At 52.9% G+C, this 24,133-nt stretch overlaps 1 protein-coding gene across 5 annotated transcripts in view; it reads left to right on the forward strand.

Annotated features, from left to right (window-relative positions):
- DUSP8 (dual specificity phosphatase 8) overlaps positions 1 to 7,063 on the forward strand; it is a 41,204-nt gene extending 34,141 nt beyond the window's left edge. For all 5 annotated transcript variants that reach the window (XM_057372165.1, XM_057372167.1, XM_057372168.1 and 2 more), the window contains 4 exons: positions 3,105 to 3,271; positions 4,405 to 4,564; positions 4,758 to 4,881; positions 5,266 to 7,063. In XM_057372165.1, the coding sequence (XP_057228148.1) occupies positions 3,105 to 3,271; positions 4,405 to 4,564; positions 4,758 to 4,881; positions 5,266 to 6,361 (1,547 nt within the window). In that variant the 3' untranslated portion in view covers positions 6,362 to 7,063. The remainder of the gene's footprint in view (positions 1 to 3,104; positions 3,272 to 4,404; positions 4,565 to 4,757; positions 4,882 to 5,265) is intronic.
- Positions 7,064 to 24,133: the final 17,070 nt, after the last annotated feature.

Consider the following 24,133-nt stretch of genomic DNA (forward strand, 5'->3'; position numbering starts at 1 on the left):
TCTCTTGGGCATGTCTGCCTCAGGTAATTGCAGTAGACAGGAATACACTGTTTTTTTCCAGAGAATGGTTTTGAGAGCCCTCTGTGCTGGACCCATAAGCAGCTCACTGGGCTGTGCCACACAAGGAGCAGCTCTTCCCCAAAAAGCCCTCACCCAGGGAGGGGAGCATCCAGAAGAAACCAGAGATTCCCAAATGTGTGCTCCACGACAGATACAAATCCTTCCTGAGCTTAATTCCACATGTGCCAAGAGAAATGGTGCTCCTGACACCTGCACTGTGAGGAAAGGCTAAAACTGATGCTACCCTGGCTCCTCATGTCATTGGGCTCTGCTGCTCGCTCCCAGTAAAATCTGGGATCCATGGCCTGGGGGCACAGAGTGGAGGAAAGCCTGGGTATCAGTTGGAGCCCAGCTAGGGACATTCACTGCCTTTGGGATTGTTTTGAAGAGYTGCTTCGCTCTCTGAAATGAAAGGCATGCTGGAGCAGCCACTACAGGGTGGGGTGAGTGTCACTTCCATGTTTGGATGGTGTCGGGTACCCAGCCCCATGTCTAGGGCTTYCCCCAAACCCAGGCTACCCTCAGCAGCTGCAAGTATGGGGGAAATGAGGACAGGTGGCTGGGAGCATGCCTGGACTTCGGGACACAGGGTTGAGGCTTTTCTTAGGACAAGTGATGTGAGCTATGGGCATCATTTCAGGTGCCAGCATCCTCCAGTTGTGGCAGCCTGCACAGGTAGGCACTGCAGCTGAGGGCACTGCTGCCACTCTGCTAATATCCCTGCCTGCTTCACAGCCCYCTCAGCTGCTTCTTGGACTTCCCCAGGCTGGGCTGGCAGAGGTGGGCAGTGGGGAGAGAGAAGCATAGCCCGACCTGCTTAAACTATGAGATCACCTTAAAGAGTCATACAGACCCATCCACGGCCCTGGGCTCCTCATGGATGTGAGCATGAGAGGCTGGGGWCCTACGGACCACAAGAACCACTGATCCCTGAGGCTGCATATATGTGCACCCTGCTTCCCAAAAATGTGCCATGTTCCTTCAGAAAAATTCCCATGTTGTTTTGCATAAGCCCAGGAGTCGGATCTGTGCCCCACTCAAACCCAAGTGCTGCAGACTTTTCTAGGGGCAGCTGAAGGAAAAACTTCCCACAGGGTTTCTGTCTCAGTATCTCCCAGCCATCAGCACAGGGCAAARCAGGGAGATCACGTGTCCATGCAGAGCTCTGGCTAGTGATGGACACTCATTGACAGTAGGGACACAGTGCAGGGATGAGCAGTAACCAGAGCTATGCTGCACCTGTGCTGGGCCTCCTGCTTTTGCTCTGATTTAATGTCCCAATTGAGAGGTGATGTCATTTCAGAGGGAGCCAGAGAAAAGGAACTGCTTGAAAAGATAAGGTGCATTAACTCTGCCCCTCCCGTCTTGACTGGGTTTTGAAGCTGGAAGCTGTGTTAGCTGCCATACAGGAAAACATAAAAGAGGGGAGGAAAGAGATTTGTTAAAGGACACCTCCTTGGGCCAGTGGGAGTTGACACCAGGAGGTGCTGAGATGGATGTGATGGAGAACCTTGGATGTTGCCAGGTGGTGTGAGCATGATCTTGTGCACTGCTCTGGCTTCTCCRTCACCTTCATCTCACACACATGTCAGGTTGGTTTTGTGCAGCACCAGTCATGCTTCTCCAGATTGTCAGTGCCACACCAGCAGCCAGAAGGGTGCTCCAGGMGGCTCAGCAGAAATGTTGCCAAAGTGCTGGAGAAGGTAAATTGAGAATACGCCAAGGCTGCCTCACTTGCGAAGGGGAGAAACTGGCTCATTWAAAGGTCTCGTTTAGCTGTGGAGATGGGCCAGGGATTCCCATGGTGCCCAGTCCAGAGACTTGGGCTCTCCAAAGGATCTCGTGGGAGTATCCTGGTCCCCTTGACAGTCAAAGGCAGTCAAGCCTCCAAGTCCTCTCTGCCCTTTGGGTGATGTCAAGCTGCATCTGCTCATTCACATGACTGGGAAAACCTCGAGGGAGACTYGAGGCAGATATGACTCAAGCTTCTCTCCATTGCATGAAGCTGCCACCCAGATGTCCTCAGCTGGAGGGTGGTAAAGTTAGGCCACTGCTAGCCAGACCTAGCTCTACCCTGGAGTACGAGATCAGTGAGTGAGAGCAAATCAGGATCACCAGTGGTCTTATGCAACAGTGCAGGACGTGCAACAGGGGGTTTGTAGCTCCTTTTGCTGCCACTGTGCACGYAAGGCAATGCTGCAGCCCTGCTCAATTCAGGGCTCTTTCTTCTTGAGCTGAGGACTGGTTTTCAGGCTTCTGACCATACCAGACCCTGTGACAGTAGCTCTGCCTGTCACATGCCACCTACTGCAATCTCAGTTGGAGGTTTTCTTTCTGCACTGGGCTTCARCATGCTCAAACTGAGTGTGACTGCCCAGAAGCTTGGTGCAGTAAACTGGACACTGCTTGTTGTCACATTCAGTAAGGTCAGAGAATGAGAAACAGCATTGGCCTTCAGGTACCATTATTCCACCATGGTGTGGCAGAAATCGTGGGCTTGGCAGGGCTGGGCAGAGGAGACAYCTCAGAGAACACAGTGTGTAAGTGTAGCCAGTGCAGTGAGGTTTGGGCTGACCTCCCAGACCCCAGTAGCTTTGCTTGCTTGTGATCATGCTACCCTGATGGATTTTGCTATCAAAAGGTGGCCCTGTCCTCAGAATAGCAGGGAATCAAGAAAAGGCTTGTCTTTTCCTGTCATTTGTCTGAATGAAGCTGAGAAGAACTGTTGCGGTTTGGAATGCTGGCCAAAAGCCAGGCACCCACAACATTGGTGAGGATGTGAAATGCCTCACGTGCACTTTAATCTCCAGCTGCAACAGGAARAATCAGAGCTGGGTCTCCATTCCTTTGTCCCTGTGTGTGTCATGGACATCACATGGTATCTGCATTGGTTAGTGGTGGCTGGTGGCTTGTTGCTCCTCGAGGCTCTGTTCTCAGTGCTGCAGGGTTATCACTGCTTTGTGCCCAGCCTGGGCCTCGGCGTGCCAGGTACTGATGGTCTTGGCCTTGCTGCTATGAGATCAATGTCCCCATTTTCTCCACAGGAGGCTTTGCCACCTTCTCATCCTGCTTCCCAGGCCTCTGCGAGGGGAAGCCAGCTGCCATCCTGCCGATGAGCATCTCCCAGCCATGCTTGCCCGTGGCCAACATTGGCCCCACGCGCATCCTGCCGCATCTCTACTTGGGCTCCCAGAAGGATGTCCTGAACAAGGTACAGCCCTGTYGAGGGGACACATCTGCCCTGTCCTGTTGGGCACCCTAGTCGTACAGAGGGGTGAAAGTATTGTGGACTCCTCTGCTTCCCAGAGGGAGGACCACACAGTGCCATTTTAAAAGTTCCAGAAAGGCTGTGCTGTCACAYCAGGGGAGGAATTTTGTTTAAAGGAAAGTAATGATGAGAAAAAAGGAAGAGGAATTGCAGTTAAAGTGCTGCCAGGCGTCTGCCTACTGTGGCCATGAGGGAGCAAAACAGGCATCCTTATCCAGGGAGAGGATAAGGCAAGGAGGCAAGGAGGGAGAGGGACCATGACACTAAAGGGGAGTTGGAGACAGAAGGGAGGGAGGGAGAAATTATGTACAGGGAGTAGAAGGAAATGAAGGAGAAAAATTACAAGAATGTGAGCCTGGGCGCTGGGCTGGCTCCATCAAGCCTGCTGGGGTGGGCAGGAACTGGCCACTGGAGAGCCAGGCCTGATATCCTGAGGAGCTAATGCCAGGCAGGGAAATGGATAGTTTCTTTCCTTCCCCACCTCCTTAGAGGGTTTTGTTCATCTTTTGGAACTATGTTTTCTGCCGTCCCCACAATGTGGCCACATGCTGGAGAAGAGAAGCATTGCCCRTGCATGTCCTCTGCACTTGACCTCTCTCTGTTGCCTATGGATAGAGCATTTTCTGGCCACATTGGTTAACATAGGGTGCTACCCCCAGAGTGGAGTGACCCACTCCATTCTATTGGTGAGTTGTCTCCTTTCTCCCTCAGGTGATACTTTCACAGCTTTTGGCCAGAGTTTATGCTAATTTCTTTCTTGTATTGCCCTACTCCTCTCGTACTGGGATTCTTGGGTTTCCCTCTCTGGAACCCCTCTCCAGGTGTCTTTGGCCTTGCTTACTTTTACTTGGACCAAGTTTAAGATCTGCCAAGGTTCAAACATGTGCCATAGAAACTGACACAACTTTTTCAGCTGGTCTCTGCTGTATTATCAACTAGGCCAAGGCTGCATAAGGATACCCACAGGAGAAAATGCTGGGATGGGAAAAGGCAGGGAGTGTGTATGGCAAGACAGATCTTCAGCACCTGGTGCTGGCTGAACTCAGCTGATGATTTGATGGCTTCTTTCCTACCAGGACTTGATGACACAGAATGGGATAAGCTATGTCCTAAATGCCAGCAACTCGTGTCCCAAGCCAGACTTCATCTGTGATAGTCACTTCATGCGCATTCCTGTCAATGACAACTACTGTGAGAAGCTGCTCCCCTGGCTGGACAAGTCCATCGAATTCATTGGTGAGTTTTTTTCACAATGATTGCACACCCTCCAGGTCTCTGCCTTCACAGCCTGAATGAACTCTCCTGTTCTCTGTGTTCTTGCTCCCAGTAACATTGTCCTCTCATACAAAAGGGCTGAGGGCTGGGAGGGAAGGCTGGAGCCATTTTGCTCACCATCACTGTTCTCTCTGTTTCCTCTGCCATGCTCCAGACAAAGCCAAGGTGTCCAGCTGCCAGGTGATCGTGCACTGCTTGGCTGGGATCTCCCGGTCAGCCACCATTGCCATTGCCTACATCATGAAGACCATGGGTATGTCATCAGACGATGCTTACAGGTGAGTTTTCCCCTGAGGGTGGGGGGGTTAAGCCAGAATGCTTCACTCCAGGGAAGGAAAGCAGGCTGAGCCCAGGTGGAGAGGGTCAGGGGTCCTTGAAGCTCTGTCTTGCCTTGGTTGGGTCCCAGCAAAACCAAACCAAACCTTCCCTCATAAAGTGCGTGCAACAAGGAATGGTTGGCAGTTGGTAAAAAGTAATGGGGAGGCAGTCCCAACTCTAATCCTGGGGCATCCTGAGGTTCCATATGTCCCCAAGACCCTTTTCTTTGGAGGGCCTGATCAGAAGGTTCTCAGTGATGCCTCTTTTCCCGAAAGAGGCTGAGAGAGTAGGGGTGGCCCACCGAAGGACCAAGCACCAACGGGGCTGTCTGTGCCTCTTGGCAGGTTCGTTAAGGACCGTCGCCCATCCATCTCGCCCAACTTCAACTTCCTGGGCCAGCTCCTGGAGTACGAGAGGAGCCTGAAGCTCCTCAAGGCCCTGAAGTCAAAGGGAGACCGGGGCGAGGGGGACGCCCAGCAGGACCCAGCAGAGGTGGCTGAGGGCAGCCGGCATCCCCTAACACCTACCTCAGAGAAGGCCGAGGATGTGCCGAGGAGCACCGGCTCGGCGCCCGCCCCCAGTGACCTCGAGTGGCAGGGTGGGACCCCRAAGGTCCTGTCTCCCACCACCCTGCAGCAGGGGCTCAATGGCTTGCACCTCTCCTCSGAGCGCATCCAGGACACCAACCGCCTGAAACGCTCTTTCTCCCTGGACATCAAGTCTGCCTACTCCCCCGGCCTGCGGCAGGACCCCCCCGGGCCCGCTGGACCTGGGGAAGCCCCCAAACTCTGCAAGCTGGACAGCCCCTCAGGCCCGGGCAGCCTCAGCCCCTTCTCCCCCGGGGCGGACAGCCCCGACCGGCCCACGGGGCCCGAGCTGCTGCTGGAGGCCAAGGTGAGGCAGCGGCGGAAGCACCGGCACCCGGCGGGCTCGCCGGCCCACGGGCTCAGCCTCAACGTCGGCGGGACCTGCGCCACGCGCAAGAGCCCCGGYGCCGAGGACGGGCTGCCACCACGGCTCGGCCAGCCGCCCGCCGCGCCCGGCGCCACCAGCGCCACCGCTGCCTGGAGCGGGGTGCACCTGGAGTCCCCCAGCACTCCCTCGGGCGAGGCCGGCTGGTACTTTGGCAAGGACTCTGGTGGCGGTGGTGGCAGCGGCGGGRGCCTGTTCGCCAGCTCCGGCCCCTACCCGCCGCCGTTCGGCTGCGGCGCGGTGGCGGCCGGCTGTGAGATCAGACTGAGGGACAAGGCGCGGGCCGAGCCRCGGGACGGGCGGCACAGCTGGCATGAGGAGGCCGGCGCCGAAAAGCAATTCAAGCGGAGGAGCTGCCAGATGGAATTCGAGGAGACCATGTCCGAGGGCAGGGCTCGGGAAGAGCTGGGCAAAATCAGCAAACAGTCCAGCTTTTCGGGCAGCATGGAGATCATCGAGGTGTCCTGACACTCATCCAGGGTGCCTGGAGACCTGGGACGGGGCTGGGRCGGGGGATATTTAAGCTGGGGGGAGCGGGAAGGGGGGCGGCAGGGTGGGGGGTGTATTTATACTTGCGCGTGCATTTTCGGGAGCGCAAGCGCTGAAGCCGAAGTGAAAGTGGATGAGTCTTTCCAGAGTCGGGAAACATAGTGGCGGATGCTTAGTGTCCCTCCGGCACTCGCCCTCGTCCTTCCCGCCCATCCCCAGGGCGTCCCTGCCCTCGGGGACCTGCACGCAAAATTTGGGCCTAAAACTCAAGTGGGAAGAGGCAGGGGTTGCAATTTTGGCTGCAGTGATGGGACACAGCACCTGGAGGGGGGGACCACTGCTGCCGCTTTTGTGCACCCCAGTGCACTAAGCATGCTCCCCTGTGTTTCTCTGGCTAAGTATCCTAAAAATGCTGCACTGGAGCAGCCCTATACATATATAAATATATATTATATATAATATAAAGAAAAAAAACGAAAACACACACACAAAAGAAAAGGTAAATGGTTTTACTGCGATTTTTATTGAGACGTAAATAATATTTCAATTTTTTTGTTTTGTTTTTAATTTATTGAAGCTGTTCATTCTGGCAATGATTTGCAGACAATGTGGGGCGGTACTTTCAGCTCTATTTTTACTGTGTATGGTATTTAAATCTGAAATACGAGTTTCTAAGCAATATCTGAGGCCTGTGGCTCCTTCTATAGTTAATGTCCACAACGTAGATTTCCCCCTTTCTCCCTGGGCATATCAACAAGGGGACAGGAGACTCTTCTCGGCACTTTTTCTAGAAATGAACAAGTACATGAGCAAACCATAAAACCTTCTTATGACACAAACTGAGCCAGAAAACTCTTCTGGAAGCTGCTGCCTCTACTTCCCACCTTGGTCTCTGTTTGTTTCTCCTCATCTCCATCCCAGCCATTACATCATCCCAGCCATCATCCCACCCTAGGCATTGTCCCCATCCTGGCTGTCACCCAATCCCAGCCATAGCCCCTCTGCTCCTTTCAGCTGTCCATCCTCGCTGGAGAGAGAAAGGTGAGAGTCACCTGAAGTGGATGGGAGGCTTCAGGATGTCACCTCCAGCTGCATGGGGAAGGCGTCAGAGGCTGCCACAGCAGAGGGAGGGATGGGAAGCTGGTGGTAGKTGGGATTTCTTGTTGGGAGGTGTCTTTCCTGCCTGCCCCAGCCCCTYAGCTCCCACTGCCTCAGCTACTTTGCTTGGGAAGTAGAGGCGCTGCTTTCCCTTTGGGGGCAGCGGTTCTTSCGGCTTCCCGCATCATTTGTTTCACATCTGAGAAACTCGGGGAGCATGTGTGTGGGTGCCAGGACTCCCCCGGTCCTGCTGCCCTCCAGGCCGACTCCCCTCCATCTGRCGGATGATAAGCTGTCCAGACATGAAGCTCTGCAAGCACATGGAGGGGCACAACTCGGACATGGTTGGCTGCTTCCTCCCACCTGGTGGGAAGCCAAGCTCTTGCCCCCAAACCCCAGTGTCAGGATTGCTGAGAAGCTGCTTTCTGAAGCTGGAGGCACTGAGCTGCCTCCACTGCAAAGCACATCTCTCCCTGTGGCTGTCTTTGCTTTCTCCCTTGTCTCGCACTAGTTTGCAAAGCTAATACCTCAGGGGTCTCTGTTTGTGCATGTCTGTGTCCTGTGTCATCCTTGGAGTGTTGTTCTTTTCTTTTCTGGGTCCACATGGTTTCTTTCCCTTTCCCTTGTTCCTCCTCTTGTCATTCGTTTCTATCTTTAAATCAAACTACCCGTGACAAAACCAAATTATCTCAGGTTTAAAACTGAACATAAAGCAGAGGCGTGAGGAGCTGCAATCACGCAAGGAGGGGCTGCTCCCCTCAGCTCATTGCTTTCTCAGCCATCTCTGTATTTGCAGTTGAGGCAAGTCTCCCTGGAGTCTCCTTGCTCTCTTGGACTTTAGTTTTTCTGGTTTTCCATGGAGCTATTTGGGGGATTCCCACATGCTCCTGACTGGTTCCCTGAGCTGTGGCAGGGAGAGATGGCATTCATTGAAGGGCCAGGGACYACCTGCTCCTCTCCCCACATCGCTTTTGATGAGAGGTCTCACGGTCAGCCCTCAAAAGCCTACCACCACCCATCATTGCTTCCAGCAACCACCTCAAACATGCTCAGTGTTGCTAACCTGAACATTGCTCTCTTCTCATCMTGAAGCAGTGATGACACTATTTTCTAAGCTCCCTTTCTAGACTCCAGAAGGCATTTAGGTCCATCCCATGAGCCAGGCAGCTATTTCAGGAGCTCCACATGCAGCAGGATGTCCTAAGTAGGCATCAATGTCAAGTCCAAGCAGGGAGAAGAACAAGGCTTCATCCTTCCCTCTGGTACCCTCTCACCAGGCATAGTGTTAGTGTCACCAGCCTCCTTTCCAAGGAGTGCTTCTGGTCCTCCTTCCCCTTCTGCTGCCCTCAGCTGCAGCATCTCTTCCCAAGCATGACAGTGGTGATTTTCTTATGATCTCTGCTCCATAGCACTCAGTCCCTGCCCATGCCATAGTYCTCCAGGGTTGGTACCAGCATGGACTTACTGAGCTCAGGTCAGGAGCTGGTTACGTGTAGCAATGGAGAGAGGCTTAGATGACTTCCCAAGGGATTTAATAGAAAGGACAGCAGGTGGGCACAACTGGGTGGGGGATGAGACAAAGCACTCACAAGCTCCCATCTGATTCCTCCTGTTAAGTGACACTGTGTGTTGCAAGCACAAAAAKGCAGATAAAGCAAGTCAGGAAGGAGAGGGCAGATGTTGTAAATGAGACCCTGAATGTCTGCAAAGAGGCGGATAGGTGGTTTGCTTTTTGTCATCTCCACTCTGCCATCGCCTGGATGCTTCTGAGATATGTTTGAAGTTTTATGCACTATGGACTCTTCTCTGAAACCAGAGCAAAGATAAGTATATTTTCAGATTAGTAGAATATAGACATTCATGATCCACCTTTGCAGATTTGTTTTGAAGTACTTTGTACTTTTTATTCATCCCTCTCCTTTACATTGGGCATGTACATCAGAAGCCCTCCTATATAAAATATTTTAAGTCTATATCCAGAAAATAAGCCTTGATGGAGYCCTGCCCAAAGCCATCAGGGTCACCAAGTGGCTTGCAATTAACTTTTTTTTTTTTAATCGAACTGTGTCTAATGAGCCACTTTGTCCCTGAATCAGACAGCTCTGAATTGTCATGAGGGTGGATGTRCCAGGTGGTAATCCTCCACAGGTTTGGATGCCAGCCACATCTTTTTATGGGCTCTCACAGCCAGATGACTGGTCCCAAAGCCTCACTGGAAACAAAAATCCCCTTTCCATGCCGATCTGATGAGGGTGCATCATTTGCAGGGATCTACAGTGGCGGAAGTGTGAGCAGAGGAGATGAAAGGTCTTTTGAAGGAGGAGCMAACAAAGCTGCTGAGTGTCCGATGGCAGTGGCAATGCCTGAACTTTCCACCACTTGAGCAAACAACAGCWCTTCTTCAGACTAGAAAGGATATTTTGCTCCTTTCCCTCCAGCCCCTGCCTGTCCTTGGGGCTGAGCCTCCCAGCCACCTCTTTCCCAGCTGAGCAAAGCTGGCAGGAGGGCAGTGATCAGGTTGGCAACACTGAGCCAGAGGCTTGGGTCAGAGCAGGCTCGTCCCTGGCCTCCAGCAGCAGCATCCCCAGCCCCTGCTGCTTTCCCAACCCTTCTCTTTGTCTGCTTGTTTCTTTGGATGTCCATCCCYGTTACATCTCCCCTTAGGAGACAATGTCCCTCAGAAACCCCTCCTGCTATCCCCTTTCCCCTCCCATTCTTAATACTAATGATAATAAGCTATCAGTGTTGTCATTGCAATCTATGAATGATAGATTTGAGTATTTATGATTATTATTATGATTATTATGGTTATGATTCTGTACTTTTTTGCTTCTTACTCTTTGTATGTTGCTCTTTGTTTCTCTGTTGTGAATAAAAGCAAGGCCCCATCTCACCTTCTCTCTGCTCCCCGCAGCCTGGCTGTGGCTGACTCGGCACAGCTCCCGGCTGCCCCAAGCCTCAGGAGGCAAACCCTTGTCAGAGGAGCTGGAGGGAGGTGCTTCCTAAGGATATAGAGGCACCCAAACCCGGGGCAGATCCATTCTCTTAACTCTTCCCTTCCCTTCCTGCAGCTCCTCTCCCCCAAACAGGTACCTGCTCATTTTTCTGAGGCAGGAACCCACTGGCACCAACAATGGAGGATTAAATGGCAAAAGCTTATACCTTTAAGGAGCATTAGCCAGGCMTCCAGTTCATGGAGTCAGCTCCCTCCAGGTTGTGGTCTTCTCACCTTCTTCAGCTGCGCCTGCAGACTGCATCTTCACCCACAGGGGCTTCTTGGTCTGGCATCACAGCTGCTTTGCAAAGCTGCCCTGCTCAGCTGAGCCCAAAGCACTGGCTCCTGCTTCAGCCATGTGCCCTGGGCTTCCTGGGCTCGGGTGTCCTCCTCGTGCTGGCAGCTCCCCTGCCCAGGGACAGCACAGCCTGGGGAGGACACWTGGCCAGTGCTAGAGCAAGCCCAGTAGCAGAGCCACAGGGAGACATGTGAGTGGCCTCCAGTACCTGGAGGGATTTAGAAAGGGACTGGGAATAGCTCCCAACATGGGACTTGACATGGCTTTTATCAAACACCGATAAATCATGGTGTCATGAGCAGAYGGAGGCCAGTGCTGGTTTTTCACACCCATTGCCTGTGCTCCTCGTACAACCTGGAGGTTTCCAGATGACTGTAAGGTGAACGAGGAGACACTAGGAGAAGGGAAKAGGAACCTCGTCTGCACTGAGGTACAAAAGACTCCTTGTACTGCGCCAGCCCCATGAAGAGTCATTTTAATTTGCGGGCTTTAACACTGCCCTTTTCCAAGTGGCTCAGGCACAGTTTCTTGTCTCTGTCATGACTTTGCTTCRTTGTGGGTTGGGGTCCTTCTCATCATGCTGTGCTGAACACATTTCCAAGGTTGCTCTGAGACCACAATGGAGAGGAGAGAGCTCAGGTCTCACCCCTCTCTTGGGGGACCCTGGTACATCCCTGTTGGGGTTCCAGTCCAGCATCACCCTTCCTACCTCACCTGCCTTTGAAGCAGCCGKGGACAGGGAGGGAGCAGGCAGGTTCTGACCATGCCAGGACTGAGCCTCTTCTCCCTCCCTCATCCCTGCAGGATCAGACCCTTCCTCAGCAAGCACAACACAGAGAGGGGGTCTGTACTCACCCTGGTGTACCTGCGGACTCCCAAGCACGGAAAAGAGGGTCTGGCCACCAGCCCCACCACACTCCCTTCCTCACTGTCCATTTGGCCAGCGCCAGTGTCAGACCCGGGGAGACACCCTGCCCCTGCCTCGTCTTTATTTATTTATTACCAGAGGCTGTAAACAGCAGTGCTTTTCTACCCTCTACTTTCTTTTCCTTTCTTTTGTATTTTGGAACAATGTGTTGTAATAAATACCCGAATAGGTGTTTTAACAGCTGGTGTCAGCCTTGGTTTTTGAGGGTCAGACCTCTCAGAACGGGCCTCTTTGGGAGTCTGGGGAGAGCCATGGACCTATGGCTGCAGTRATGGGCCCCAGAACTGGTGGAGACCTGCATGCAGAGCTAGACCTGGACACAGACAGGCCTGGAAGCACAGCTAGACCCATGTCTATGTATAGGGCCCAACAGCTGAAAGCTGCAGCTGGGCTAATTTAAAGTAGAAATAAGTCTCATGGCTGAGAGAGTAGTGGCATAAAAAATTAATTGGCATTCATGGGCTCTCAGACTGCAAACCGCCACTCTAGGGGCTCTGAAGCTGTAGTAGATGCCTGAGCATTCTCTTTCTAGTAGAAAGGACTGYCCCAGTCCTGCTCCAGATGGGGGTACACTCATGTAGGGAATTGTACAGATTGCCAAGGTAAAGAGCACAAAAACATGGAGTGTTTGCATAGAAAAATACTACTGTTTTTTATTAGTAGTAGTAGTAGTATTCTCATTACTATTATTATTTTGCTTCCCAGCTATGCTCTGCTTGCACCTTGCTGCTGACATAACAGCAGTGTGTAGCCATGCACAGCTCAACGCTGTAAACATTCCCCACTGACCCAAGGCCAACTGAGCCACACTGTGCTCAGGGGGCAGCTGGTGGAGRCATTTCCCTGCTCCCCCCTGCAGTAGGTTTTTTTTGGAGGGAGGAGRAGGCGTGAGCAGGCTCCCCACAGTTCTGGCTCCAGAAAGCCTCAGCACTTGGTGACATATACGCAAGAAGGGACATCCATCCTCACGGCTGCTTTCYACAGGCTGAGCTAAATCCCTGGTCTTTTATAAATCCATTCCCCTTATCCAGATGCAATTGCTGGGGCTTTTGTAAAGCTTCTCCAGACTACTGCCATCACCTGCTGCTGGGGTAGAAGCTCAGTGGGAAGCTTTGGCTTCCTGCACATCTGACACCCCCAGCAGCTCCAGAGATGYTGCTTGCACGTCCTCCTCTCCCAGCTGTTTGTTGCCGTGCATGACATGGGAAGGGACAATTATTTAATAGAGAAACATGAACACTGCTCCTATCTTCCTCCCGGTTTATCTGCCCTTGGCTTGGTTTTTCCAAACTCACTGCCCAGGGGAAGATGCTGCAGCAGAGTCCTCAGAGTCAGCATCTTGTGTCGCTGCTTCCACAGGCACAATTAAATCCCCTCATGTTTTAGAGACAAATTCCCTCTGGGCCAGGGGACTGGCAGCAGCACCCAGGCAGGAGGGAACCCAGGTGAAGCTGCTGTTAGCTGGGGCTGGGGCTGCAAGTATGTAGAGGCACCCATGGGTGTACAGCTGGCATAGTTTCCTCCCCCTGTCCTGGTGCTGAGGCTGCCTCTCCTCTTGTTCCTCGTGGTTTGCACAGCAGAAACCATTACTGCAACGAGAAACCCAGGAACGTCCTTTTTCCAGCTCTCTGGCTTTTATTGACTCAGAATGGCTGCCAAGCCTATAAATAAATGTTCCTTGAGCTAAATATAGCAGCCACTGAAATAGGCTGCTGGCTATTTATTTAGCTTGTGGCCTCTTTGAAAGCTTGCCTTTACCTTCATGCTGTCCCACCCAGGGCCGCAGCCACCCACCATGGGGGCATGGCTGTGTCAGCACAGGGAGAAGAGGTCACAAAAAGTCAGCCCCAGCTCTGCAGGGCTGGAGAGCCAGGGTGACAGGRTCTGGCAGCTGGAGGAGCTTCAGCACCTTGTGCCACTGCCCTGAGAGCTGGGGGTCCCCCAGAAGGGACATTTACTGGAGCGGTCAGGCAGGGGCTGAACCAGTCACAAGCCAGTTTCYTCTCCAGTGGGGACTTGGTATCTTYTTCCAGCASCAGAGCCTGGAAAAGAGAATCTATCATCTCCCCCAGGCTTTCCATCATTAGGTGGTGTACATTGCTTTTCCACACTTTGCAGCTTGTTAGGACACTTAGGACAGCCAGGGACATGAGCTGATCCCACAATTGCAGCCCTACCTGAGCCAGGACACTCAAGCCTGTCAGCTGTGCTGTGGCTCTTACCTGGTCTCTGGCYTCAGCTGCTGGGTGGGCTTCAGGCAATGCTGCCATCACAATCATGTCCCCTCCTGGGTTTGTCCCACTTCATTGTGTGTCTGGGAGCAGCCTGGGAGATGCTGTTTGCCTCKCTGGTGAAATGAGCCCTCACTTGGGCACCACACTCGGAGATGCTCCATGGGATGCATGCTCCATGAGCCCTGCTGGTGGTGCACTGATGCAAGAAGGGATTTGCTTCATCTCTCMAAGACTGATGGAAAGCAAGGTGAGTACAGCTTTATGCTGCAGACACTTTTCTACACCCTGAGCCTCACAGAAATAAGATGCTGCTTACCTTGGGCTGTGAGGAATTCACTGTAGCTCCATGCCATCCAAGGGAAAAACCCCGTCACTCCCTGGAAAGCCACACTAGCTCCATGAGCAATCCAAGAACATTAATAATGTTTAGCACTTACAGAGGGTTTTGCTAAACATGAGCTAATCCTTACAACACCCATGGGAAGGAGAAAAGTAATTATTGTTATTTGGCCTAATTTTTCATTTTCCATGTACCCCTGCAGATGGAGATTTGGAAATCAGAGGAGTATCCCACTCATCCAAGCTTGTACAAATAGGAAACCTGGAGCCAAGATGGCAGGTTATTTGCCAAAGGCCACACAGGAAGGCAGAGCTGGAACCTGTGTAGAGTGTGTGTGTGTGTGTGTGTGTGTGTGTGAAATCCATGCCCCCAGTCCTCCTCCTACAGACCAGACTATAATTCCACAACTGATAGGGTAATTCTGGTCCCCTTGCAGGTTCTCACCTGCAGCATGCCCGAGGGATGTGGATGCTTTGTCGTGCTGCTTTCCTCTCCACAATGTCACTTCACCAGGTKGTGAGAGAGACACCCTGCTCTCCATGGCTCTAGGTGCTGTCAAGGCTCAGGCATATGGGTTTGGAGTACTACTGCAGTGAGTCACAAAATCCCCACACGTGCCCCTCCTTCTGGAATTACAGCCCCAGACCCGCTGCCAYGTGTGGCAGATGCCACCAGCCCTCAGGCACTGGGTGAGCAGCCTCCWCGTGTGACCAGAGCACGCCAGGGGGGCAAGGAGCTGATGGGATGGTCCTTGGGCTTATTCCAGCCATGCATTGGAGCAAGGGCTGAGATACTGCTGGGATCCCTCCTGGGAAACAGAATTGGGATGCCCCAGATGAGAGTGGAGACCAAAATGAGGACCCACTGCTTGCCRGGGTTCTTTGCAGAGAGAAAGAGCAGTTTTAGGGGGCTCCATAAAGCCATCAGTGCTCCCTGGCTGTASTCCTCAGCTGAAACCCAGGCACTCAGTGTCTGAGTGGAAATGCTGTCTGTCGGCAGTACCCAGATGATGTCATTTAGTTTTCCAGGCTTCTGGGCTGAGCCAGCAGCTCGAGCCAGCATGAGTGGAGATTCTTTATTTAGAAGRAGCCCAAGTGCAACTGAGTCCAGGTCTTTGCAGCACCCCTCTGCCACCTCCTTTCCCTGCTGATGCAATCCCATCCACAACAGGGACATCAGGCTGCCTCAGAAGGGGTGATGGTCCTTGGAACCCCAAAATGGGACCCTGCCAGGCAGGAGGTAAAGGGAGATGCTGTTAGGGGGCAGATGAGGGTGATGCTTAGTCTGCTACCAGATGTTTCCCAGGCAGAGTTCCCTCTGGGCAATGCACACAGCAGAGCAGTACTTGTCTCTTGTCTTTTTACCTCCCTTCAGCTCCCTGAGAAATTTGTCCTGAGCTCCCTGGTACAGCAATGGTCACCATCCTCATCCTCTCATTTGCCACCTGCTGTCTGGKCTACTGCAACCGAGCCTCAGGCTGGCTTTTGGGAGCTTTCTAGTTGGAAATCAAATGTTTTCCCCCTCTGACACCCCTTAACCTGCCTCCACTCCCTCGGCAGCATCTCCTGACAAGCGAGCAGCTAAGAATAGCCCTGCCTCTGGCTCCAGGCTGGTGCTGTTTGCTCAGTGACTCAGAGCTGGCCAGGCAGGCACTTACTCAAAGGGCCCCATTACTCATCTGTCTGCGTTGCCCCAAGGATGGGGTTTGTGTCTCTCATCTGCCTCTCCTTTAAAGATCTTTTATTTATTTCTCTTTGATAAAGCCGCCATCCACAAGGAGAGGTAGATTTCCTGCGGTAGATTTACCTCTAAATATATGTGCCCTGACCCAAAATGCTGCAACCCCTATAGATCACAGTGGCAGCCCTTCAGTATTGCTCCTTCTCACTGCCTTGCCAGGAAGGACCTGTGTCGTCAGGAACAGGGCAGATGATAACATCTCCCAAAATTGCATTTCATGGCACCGGGGTAACCATGCAAACAAAAATTCTCTCCTGCAAAAACCATCTGTGTTGAAYACCAGCATGGATCTGGCTGTGCCCACATCCAGCTGGCCCCACGGCATGATCCAGCTGCTCCTTCTTGCCCTCAACCCACACTAATTGCAATCCTTCTTCCTCTCCACAGACTGTGTCACTGCCCAGTGGGCAAAGCACCTTGGCAAATTAAAAAAGGCTTCTGTTTTAAAAAAAAAGTGGCTTGGTTTTCAAACAACAAAAAGRCAGCATCTTCCTCATCTGGTTTGCTCCCCTGAGGCACTCTGAGTCACAGGCAGTCATGCTGAGAACAGAGCTGCATCCTGACCAGCGCACATCTGTGTCCGCAAGGCACTGCAACCATGGCACAGCCGGGACAGGACACAGCTCCTCCACCTGCCCTGCCAAGGCAGGGATGGTTCCTTGGGATATGGAAAGTGTGGCAGTGGCAGAAGAATTGGAGGAGGTGTGYTGCAATGGCGTTTTGTTCTTTCTGMTGCTTCAGCCCCACAGTCTCCCTCTTTTGCTGTTCTTCGGGCTTTTCTTCCAGTTTTTCCAATCTTGTTAATTCATGGCACCATTCTTTGCCCCTGCTGTCAGCAGGGTGCCCAGCATGCTGTTCCAAGATGCTTCACGAAGCCTCAACAGCRCCCAGAGGGCTCCCTGAGTGCAGATAAGACGCACCCAAGCCAGAGCTGCTGTGTCTCGTAGAGATGCGTGTTGGGTGTGAACAGATCCGCCCTGCATGGAAGTGGGCAGCTGGTCTGGATTTGGGCTGTGACCATGGTCCTTCCCCTCATCATCSTGCCCTGGCTCTCCATGTAACAGATGCTGAGGGTCTCATCCTGCACTGCAAAGCCCAGGGGAGCCTTTCCATCCATCCAGGATGGGTGGGTTCTCTCTCAGTGCCTCTCCTGCCCGGGAGAGCAGGGGGCTGGAGCCTGAGAGGAGATGGCGTCCCCAGCTCAGTGAAGGYTGACAGCAACCAGGGACACAGGACAGACGACAGCGGGAGCCTGAACATCCACCCACGGGCTGGAAACGGGGCCCTGCATGCCCTGCTAAACACATATTTGTGTGCTCCCTCATGGCAGTGCCCTCCCCTCAGTAACAACCCCCGAGGCCATCTCCATCTGGGGGCATGGTGGCACAGGAGAGCAGGACCAAGCTGTCCTGTCCCCCAGACCCTGCTGCCATCCCACAGCACCCACCGCACCGCCAAGCGCTGCCGAGGGGTGCCAGCCCCGGGAGCTGAGGGCACAGCAAAGCCWGGCCGTGCCACAGGAGCGACGGGGCAGCGGTGGCTTTGTGGGRCACCTTTCGCTGTCACCCGAGCCGTGCCGGAGGGGAGTCCCCAATCATCGCAGGAGCCGAGCGCTGACCCTGCAGCGAGGCGAGCGAGCAGCCTCTACCGGCAGCTCCCGGGGCCTCGGCAGCCTTCACAGCGCTCCGGGCRGCACCAAGCCGTGGSAAAGAGGTTTACCCTCGTTTCATAKCCTTCAGGAGAGCTCGGGGTGACGCCCAGAGCCGGACAAATCCCATTCTGCAAGTGTGCTGAAGCGCTGCTGCAGGTGTTGGGTACAAAGAGGAGRAGGAGGAGGAAAGAGGGATGAAGGCAAACAGCTGCTCACACATCTTGTTTGACTGATGCAGGACAAAAGTCTGGAGAGTGAAGATGTCTGCAAGGCAACAGCCCACGATGGGCCAGGAGCCCCCAGCCTGGCTCTGTCCCCACCAAGCTGTGTGACCGGAGGAAAGGCAGGKGCTGCTCTGTGCTTCAGCTTTGAAATCTTTGATATCACCCTACAGGAGTCCTTCATCAGCCTGGCTGGGAAGAACATTTCAACTCTGGTGTTCACARTATCCAGCTCCCATCCCATCTCCAGGCCACATATGATACTGGAGAAGGAAGGACTCCATGCATTTCTAAGTGTCACGTGTGTCCTGCTTCATTCACTCGAACCATGTGGTTCAAGTCTTTCACATCTCTGAACCCACTGAGGACCACATTTGATAAACTCAAGACACCACTTGTTGGACTGTGGACAGATGGCTGTAAAAGATGCTACAGTCCACCTCTAGGAAACTCTGCTCTGCACCCCAGAACTACTTTGCTGACACCCCAGCCTGTATTGTTCATCAGCAAGAGAGGTTAACGATAAGTGGCCACTCAATTACAGATTCCACATGCCCTCTGTGACACACATATGCAGTCCCCAGCCTCACTGGTGAGGAGAGGAGCAGAGAGATGGTCAGCAGCAATCCTCTCTGGCTCAGCACATCATTCTGGGGTGGGCAGAAATGCTGCTCCCTTCAGCCTGTGTTCACATCTTGGCTTTGGCTTTGCCCCAGCATCCCCTGAGCACGGTGCTGTGACAAAGCGTCTGCATTGGGAAACGCCCACACAGCCATGTCCAGCAGACTTGGTGGTGCCCGAGCAGGGGCCAGGCTGCCAGGCTGTCTCCAGCCAGGCAGCATTAACCTTCCCCCACCASAGACATTCCTCAGACTCTGCTGATGCCAAGCAAAAGTACATCACAAAGTCTGAGTGCTGCCAGGGCTGCCTCTCCCCGTTAATTGCTGACCAGACCATCCATTAGGGAACAACAGCCAGGATGTGCWGGAGAAGCTCCCCACAGGCACCTGGCATGCCTGCCTGTCACTTGCTACAGACCTCTGGGACAGACTGGCACAGATCACCAGGATATTTTGGTGGGGCAGCCCCTGAGAAAACACCCCAGCACCCAGGGCTTTGAGGTGCTTACCCCTGCAGCAGGCAGCTGTGTGTTCAGCCCTGGGCAGCATGCTGAGAGCAGGGCACAGAGGGTATGGACAAGTTGGAGATGGAAGAAGTGTGATTTCCATCAGGGTGAAGGCACTGGTTGACCAAGTGGTGCCTGTGAGGGCTGTAGCTGAGGCTGTAATGTCACTGAGACAGCACAGTGGGATGGCATTCAGATGACTGTGAACTTTCTGCCCTCGCCTCTTCCCCCTTGGCCTTGTAATTAGTCCTCTGGGTCACTCAGGGCTCCTGAAGTGCTTTCATCCCTAATAAGTTTGTTTAGCTGTGGAAACCTAAGAAAAAAAAAGGGGAAATTCGGTATTCCTCTGAAAATCCTTTTAACCACATTACCCTGTTCTCCATGCTGCARCACTGGGTTCAAGGCTGGCACAGGGAAGGCAAACCCTGCCAGGCAAAGCAGGAGCAGGCAGGGAAAGGAATAACTGAGGCTTAGGTGCCTTCTGCACCARGCCCTGGGCATGGACTCSTGATGGTAATTGGTTTCACCSCAAACTCACAGTCTACCCSTTGCACCCTTGCAAAGCCAGGCAATCCAGAGCCAGGCAGAGAAGCAGYGGGAGTATGGAGATCTCTTAGGAAGAGGAATAACTTCTCTGGGCAGGGGAATCATCCTTCCTTGGGGTATTTCAYATGAGAGTGGATTAAAGGGAGTACAACCAGCAAGATAATTCAGATCATGGCAGGGAGTCTTCTAACTCAGAAAACCTCTGTAACAGCTCTTCTGTGCATTTGATAGCACCCAGTCAAAGACCAAGCCTTGATACCTCTCCTCACCCAAAACCACTGTCCATGCACAGAAAAATAATGCAAAGGACCCTCCTGCTTCCTCCTGCACCAGGCAGTGCTGCTGACAGAGCCACAGAGACAGCATCGAGGCTTTCTCCAAAGCAGACAGGCTGCCCTTGGCTCTCTCACCCACCAAAGCTATTAGCAATGAGCTCAGCCCGCTATTATCGCTGATCCAGGGAGCCTGGAGGCTCTCGGAAGTGCAGCTATTGATCCATGCCTCTTACATGTCCCCCTCAGGCCTCTGGTTTCAGAAAACCTCTTTGCCTGTCCTCTCCTTGCTTCTTCTCACAGCCTCCATGAATGCTTTTCTGAGGGACCTTGAAGCCGAGAGTTAAGGGAAAAGTAACTGGGACTGCAGTGAGAGGGCAGGGATTTAGCTTGGCCAGAACTGCCTGTTTGCTTTGGCTGATTGTGTGCTCCATTAATSTTCTCCTTCTTCCTCAGCGGAGGAAGGGGAGGACATTTCTCCCTAGGTTAGGGCTGCAGGTCAAGGRAGGGAAAGCTTGGTGCCTTTCATGGGGCCCCAGCCTATGTAGTGTCTGTTCACCCATGGCATGAGGGCTTTCTGAAGGGGCTGTGTCCATGGAAGTGTCCCCTYCGTCCTCTCCTGTGCCTCAGGGCTGTCAGCACCATTCACACAAGCGGGTTAACAGGTGACCTTGTCTCTGTGCAGACTCACACTGATGGCACAAGCAGATAAGCCTGTTAGTCTGCTGGGGAGCACTTGCTCGTGGTAATGATCAGCTCAGTGGCATCCTGCTACTCCTGAAAGACAATCCTACACCCCTCACTGCTTTTCCCATCCCTTCAGGTTCACCTTGCCCAAGCAACCAGGTGGCAGGGTGAGGAACCGTGCTGGGCAGCTGGGGCAATCAAAAAAGTTACAGCCACAAACCACACATCTGCTCTGGACTGTTTTCCTAGCCATGAAGCAAACAACTTGCTGCCCAGCCCCTTATAAAATGTGTTGCCTCACTCTCCCCACATCCCCAGGAAGACTTTCAGGTGCCTGGGTGCACTCCAGAAATGCCTAATGAGCCATCGCAAGCATTAGCACTGGTGCCGGCTGCCAAAAGCCGATTGAGATCAAGCCTTGCCTTGCGCCCATCAGCCCCACGGGAAGCACACTTCCCTTGGACAACAGTCAGATTGAGTCACAGGCAGACAACAACCGCCCCTGCCCTGCCCAGGCGGGCTGAGGCTGCCCGGGTGTGGCAAGGAGTGACCMTTTGCAGGGGGAGGAAATCTCACAYATTGCTACAGCCCCCATCACAGAGCTGGGAGGGATTTGGTAGTAGCTGYGTTTTTCCCTGGAGGTGGATTAGGACTAACAAAGAGAAGTCACTCATTTTTTGGGAGAGTTTGTGAGCAGCAGGGCCTGGGAGGCTGTGGATGCCCTAGGGAAACCTCCACACACAGTCAGATGCCCAGCATGCCCAGCACAGGGGTGTTCATCTCTTCCTTTAAAAACCACTCATGCGGCCCCAGTTTGCAGATGGACACACAGGCMTGATCCCATGAAAAACCCAATGGGTGTACTTCCATACTCCCGCAAAGATAAATTCCAAGGAGTTGTTTCAGTTGGTTCCATGTGCAAAACTGATGGTGCTGAGGTAACAAATGGCAGTATCAGTTTTAAATGATGACTCACTGACGGCAGCATTGTAACCCTACAAATCGGAGGAAGTTGCCATGGGCAAAGCTTTCTCACCGTCACTCAATTCTCCTGGATTTCATGCAGTAGCAGATTACTGCGAGCAGGGGACAAAATTYAGCTGACTCCTTGCACTTACTGCCCTTGCAGTCGTCAGTCAGGGGAGAAGGAGGACAGGTCACCTTCCATTGCTAACACTGCAAAGCAGACATGGAATAAACCCGACCTTCCTTTACAGCCTTAGCTGGAGAAATCAACACTTCCTATACATAGAAAAATCAATGGAATGCACTTACCAAACAAATCCCCGTTGGTCTGAACCACCTGCATCAACAGAGCCTTACATGGCCATCTGTGCACCCCAAATCCTCCCCAGCAGCTCCTCCTCAGCCTTCCCTTGTGCAGGCTGCTTTGGCAGGGCTTTTTCTTTGTTTCTACCAGCACACCGCTTCATCACAGTGCACTCTGCTCTGTGCTGATTTTGGGGAGCCTCAGCAGCATGCTGCATTTCTCTGACTGTGCCCTGCAAGCTGAATGTCACCTGTTTTCCACATACCTACTCCGATGGGGCCAAGTGAGAAAGAGGGTAGYGTTTCCCCCATGCAGGCCAAACCCTCCCACCTCTCAACACTCCCGGATCCCTCCCAAAGCCTCCTTGAAAGACCACTAACCYACCTGGCTAGAAACCTTGTTACTGATTGGGAATAGCTTTCAGTGAATGAATATTCATGAATATGAATATTTCTTCTCAACCATCAGATGGTGCCATTGAGTCTTTTTAGGATGTGGAGCCCAGASGACAGCAGCCTGCCACCAGGGATCACGGTGGCTTCTTGCTCCACCTCAAAGGCAGGGAACAGCATTTTATTCCTCAGTTGCATGTATTGATATACAAATATTCTGTTGTTCGCAAATAAGTTAGCAAGGATCTGTGTCACTGAGTTTCCTGGTTGTTTATTTTTTTTTGKCACAGGTCTTGCARGGCTGGCTATCTACCTGGAGCTGGACTCCGGTGTTACCAGTGTAGGAACTGTTATAGCATTATGGGAGCACTTATGCTTAAATTTCTGCTCCGAGAAAAAAGACGCGTGTTCACTTCTGGAACGATTAAGAGATGACAAAGTGCTTTCATGCGGCAAGGCTAGAAATTAAAGGGAGAGCAGCATTAGCAAAAGCTTCTCTTCCCTCCACAACAGCAATATATGGAGCACAGGACTTGCCCTCCTTGGAAAGTTAGGCAGCAGGCTGCCCGATGCCTGGGGGTGACTGTCTCATTTCCACCTTTCCTTACCTCTTCCCCCTTGCTTTATTTTTTAGCACAGAGTGCACTGTCAACAGAAGAGGCATCAAGGCACATTGCCAGCAATACGCTCATCCCATTTGACATCTCCCCTCCATATGTGGGGCCTGGGCTTCCAGGGCTTTGGTACTGATAATTCTCTTTGTGGATTTTGCAACGACCAGAGCCTGGCACGGAGAGCCCTGCTGTCCAGCTGAGGCCTCTACCTGGCATTGCAAATATGCATGAATAACAACTGATTAGTGCTTTTCCTGGGTTGGTTTTCAGATTTAATTGTGCAAGATGAAAGAGGAGAAAAATGYTAGTAACGTGAGGAAGGAGGGAGAGGAGAAATAATTACAAGTGCATTTAGTCAGTGATAAGAATGGCTGCTGAGCTGGGCTGGGTGCTTTCCAAGCACAGTAGAAGCCAGCTTCAATTTCACAGCATAATATTTCCTGCACCCTTAAAATAACTTCTCCCTGCCCCCAGGGTGTCACAGGAGCTGGAGAGCAGAGTGTGTCCCCTCCCTGAGCAGCCGCTGGGTGCTCAGTTATCACCAGGGGCTGTTTGGAGAAGCGTCGTGCAAAAGCACCGAGACTCAGCCGAGAGGGCTGGAGCAGATCGGAGGGGATGCTTTGCAGACCCAGAGCCGTGATCTCCCCGGGAAGGCAGCAGCGGGGCATTGCTGGCTGTCTGAACCCTCTGCGGTGCCCGGCGAAGAGCAGCATCCCCAAAGGCTCAGCGGCGATGGGCCCTCTTTATTGTCGGGGCTAATTGCTCATGTGAGATGTATTTACAGAAGCGTTGTTTGTGCAGAGCGCGGCAGACAAACAGACTCCTGTTCTGCCAGGCACCCTTTGTAATCGGTGGGGGCTGGGAAGGCTTTAATGCAGCCATCGGAGGCCTCATTTGTASCGCGGGCACCGAGCCCGTCCGGGCTGGACCGTGCCCGGGGGATGCTGAGCCGGGAGCGGGGGCTCAGGGCAGCACTGCCCGAACTCACCGCCTTACACCAGCAGGCTGAGGGCTCACAGGAGCACAGAGCAAACCTCTGCTGTGATCCTGACACCAGTCTGACCATCATCCCGTGGCTGGCAAATCCAGCCGCTCGCATTCGGGCATTTGGCTGCGGGGGCAAACTCTGCCCTGCATGAGAAGCGCGCCGTGTGTGTGCAGGGGAGCTGCCCGGGCGCTTCAAGGGGTACCTGGCGAACTGCTCTACATGTGCTTGTACCAGAGGACAAGACGCCTCAGAAAGTTGTTCCCTGCCTTTGTAAATAATGTCAATGAGTGCTTAATGTCAATGAGTGCTTAAAAGCACCCAGCACTCTAAAAAAAAAAAAAAAAAAAAAAA

Source organism: Malurus melanocephalus, unplaced genomic scaffold (genome assembly GCF_030028575.1).
Source record: "Malurus melanocephalus ecotype Western Australia unplaced genomic scaffold, MMel_1.1 scaffold_165, whole genome shotgun sequence".
In the NCBI taxonomy this organism is placed as follows: Eukaryota; Metazoa; Chordata; class Aves; order Passeriformes; family Maluridae; genus Malurus; species Malurus melanocephalus.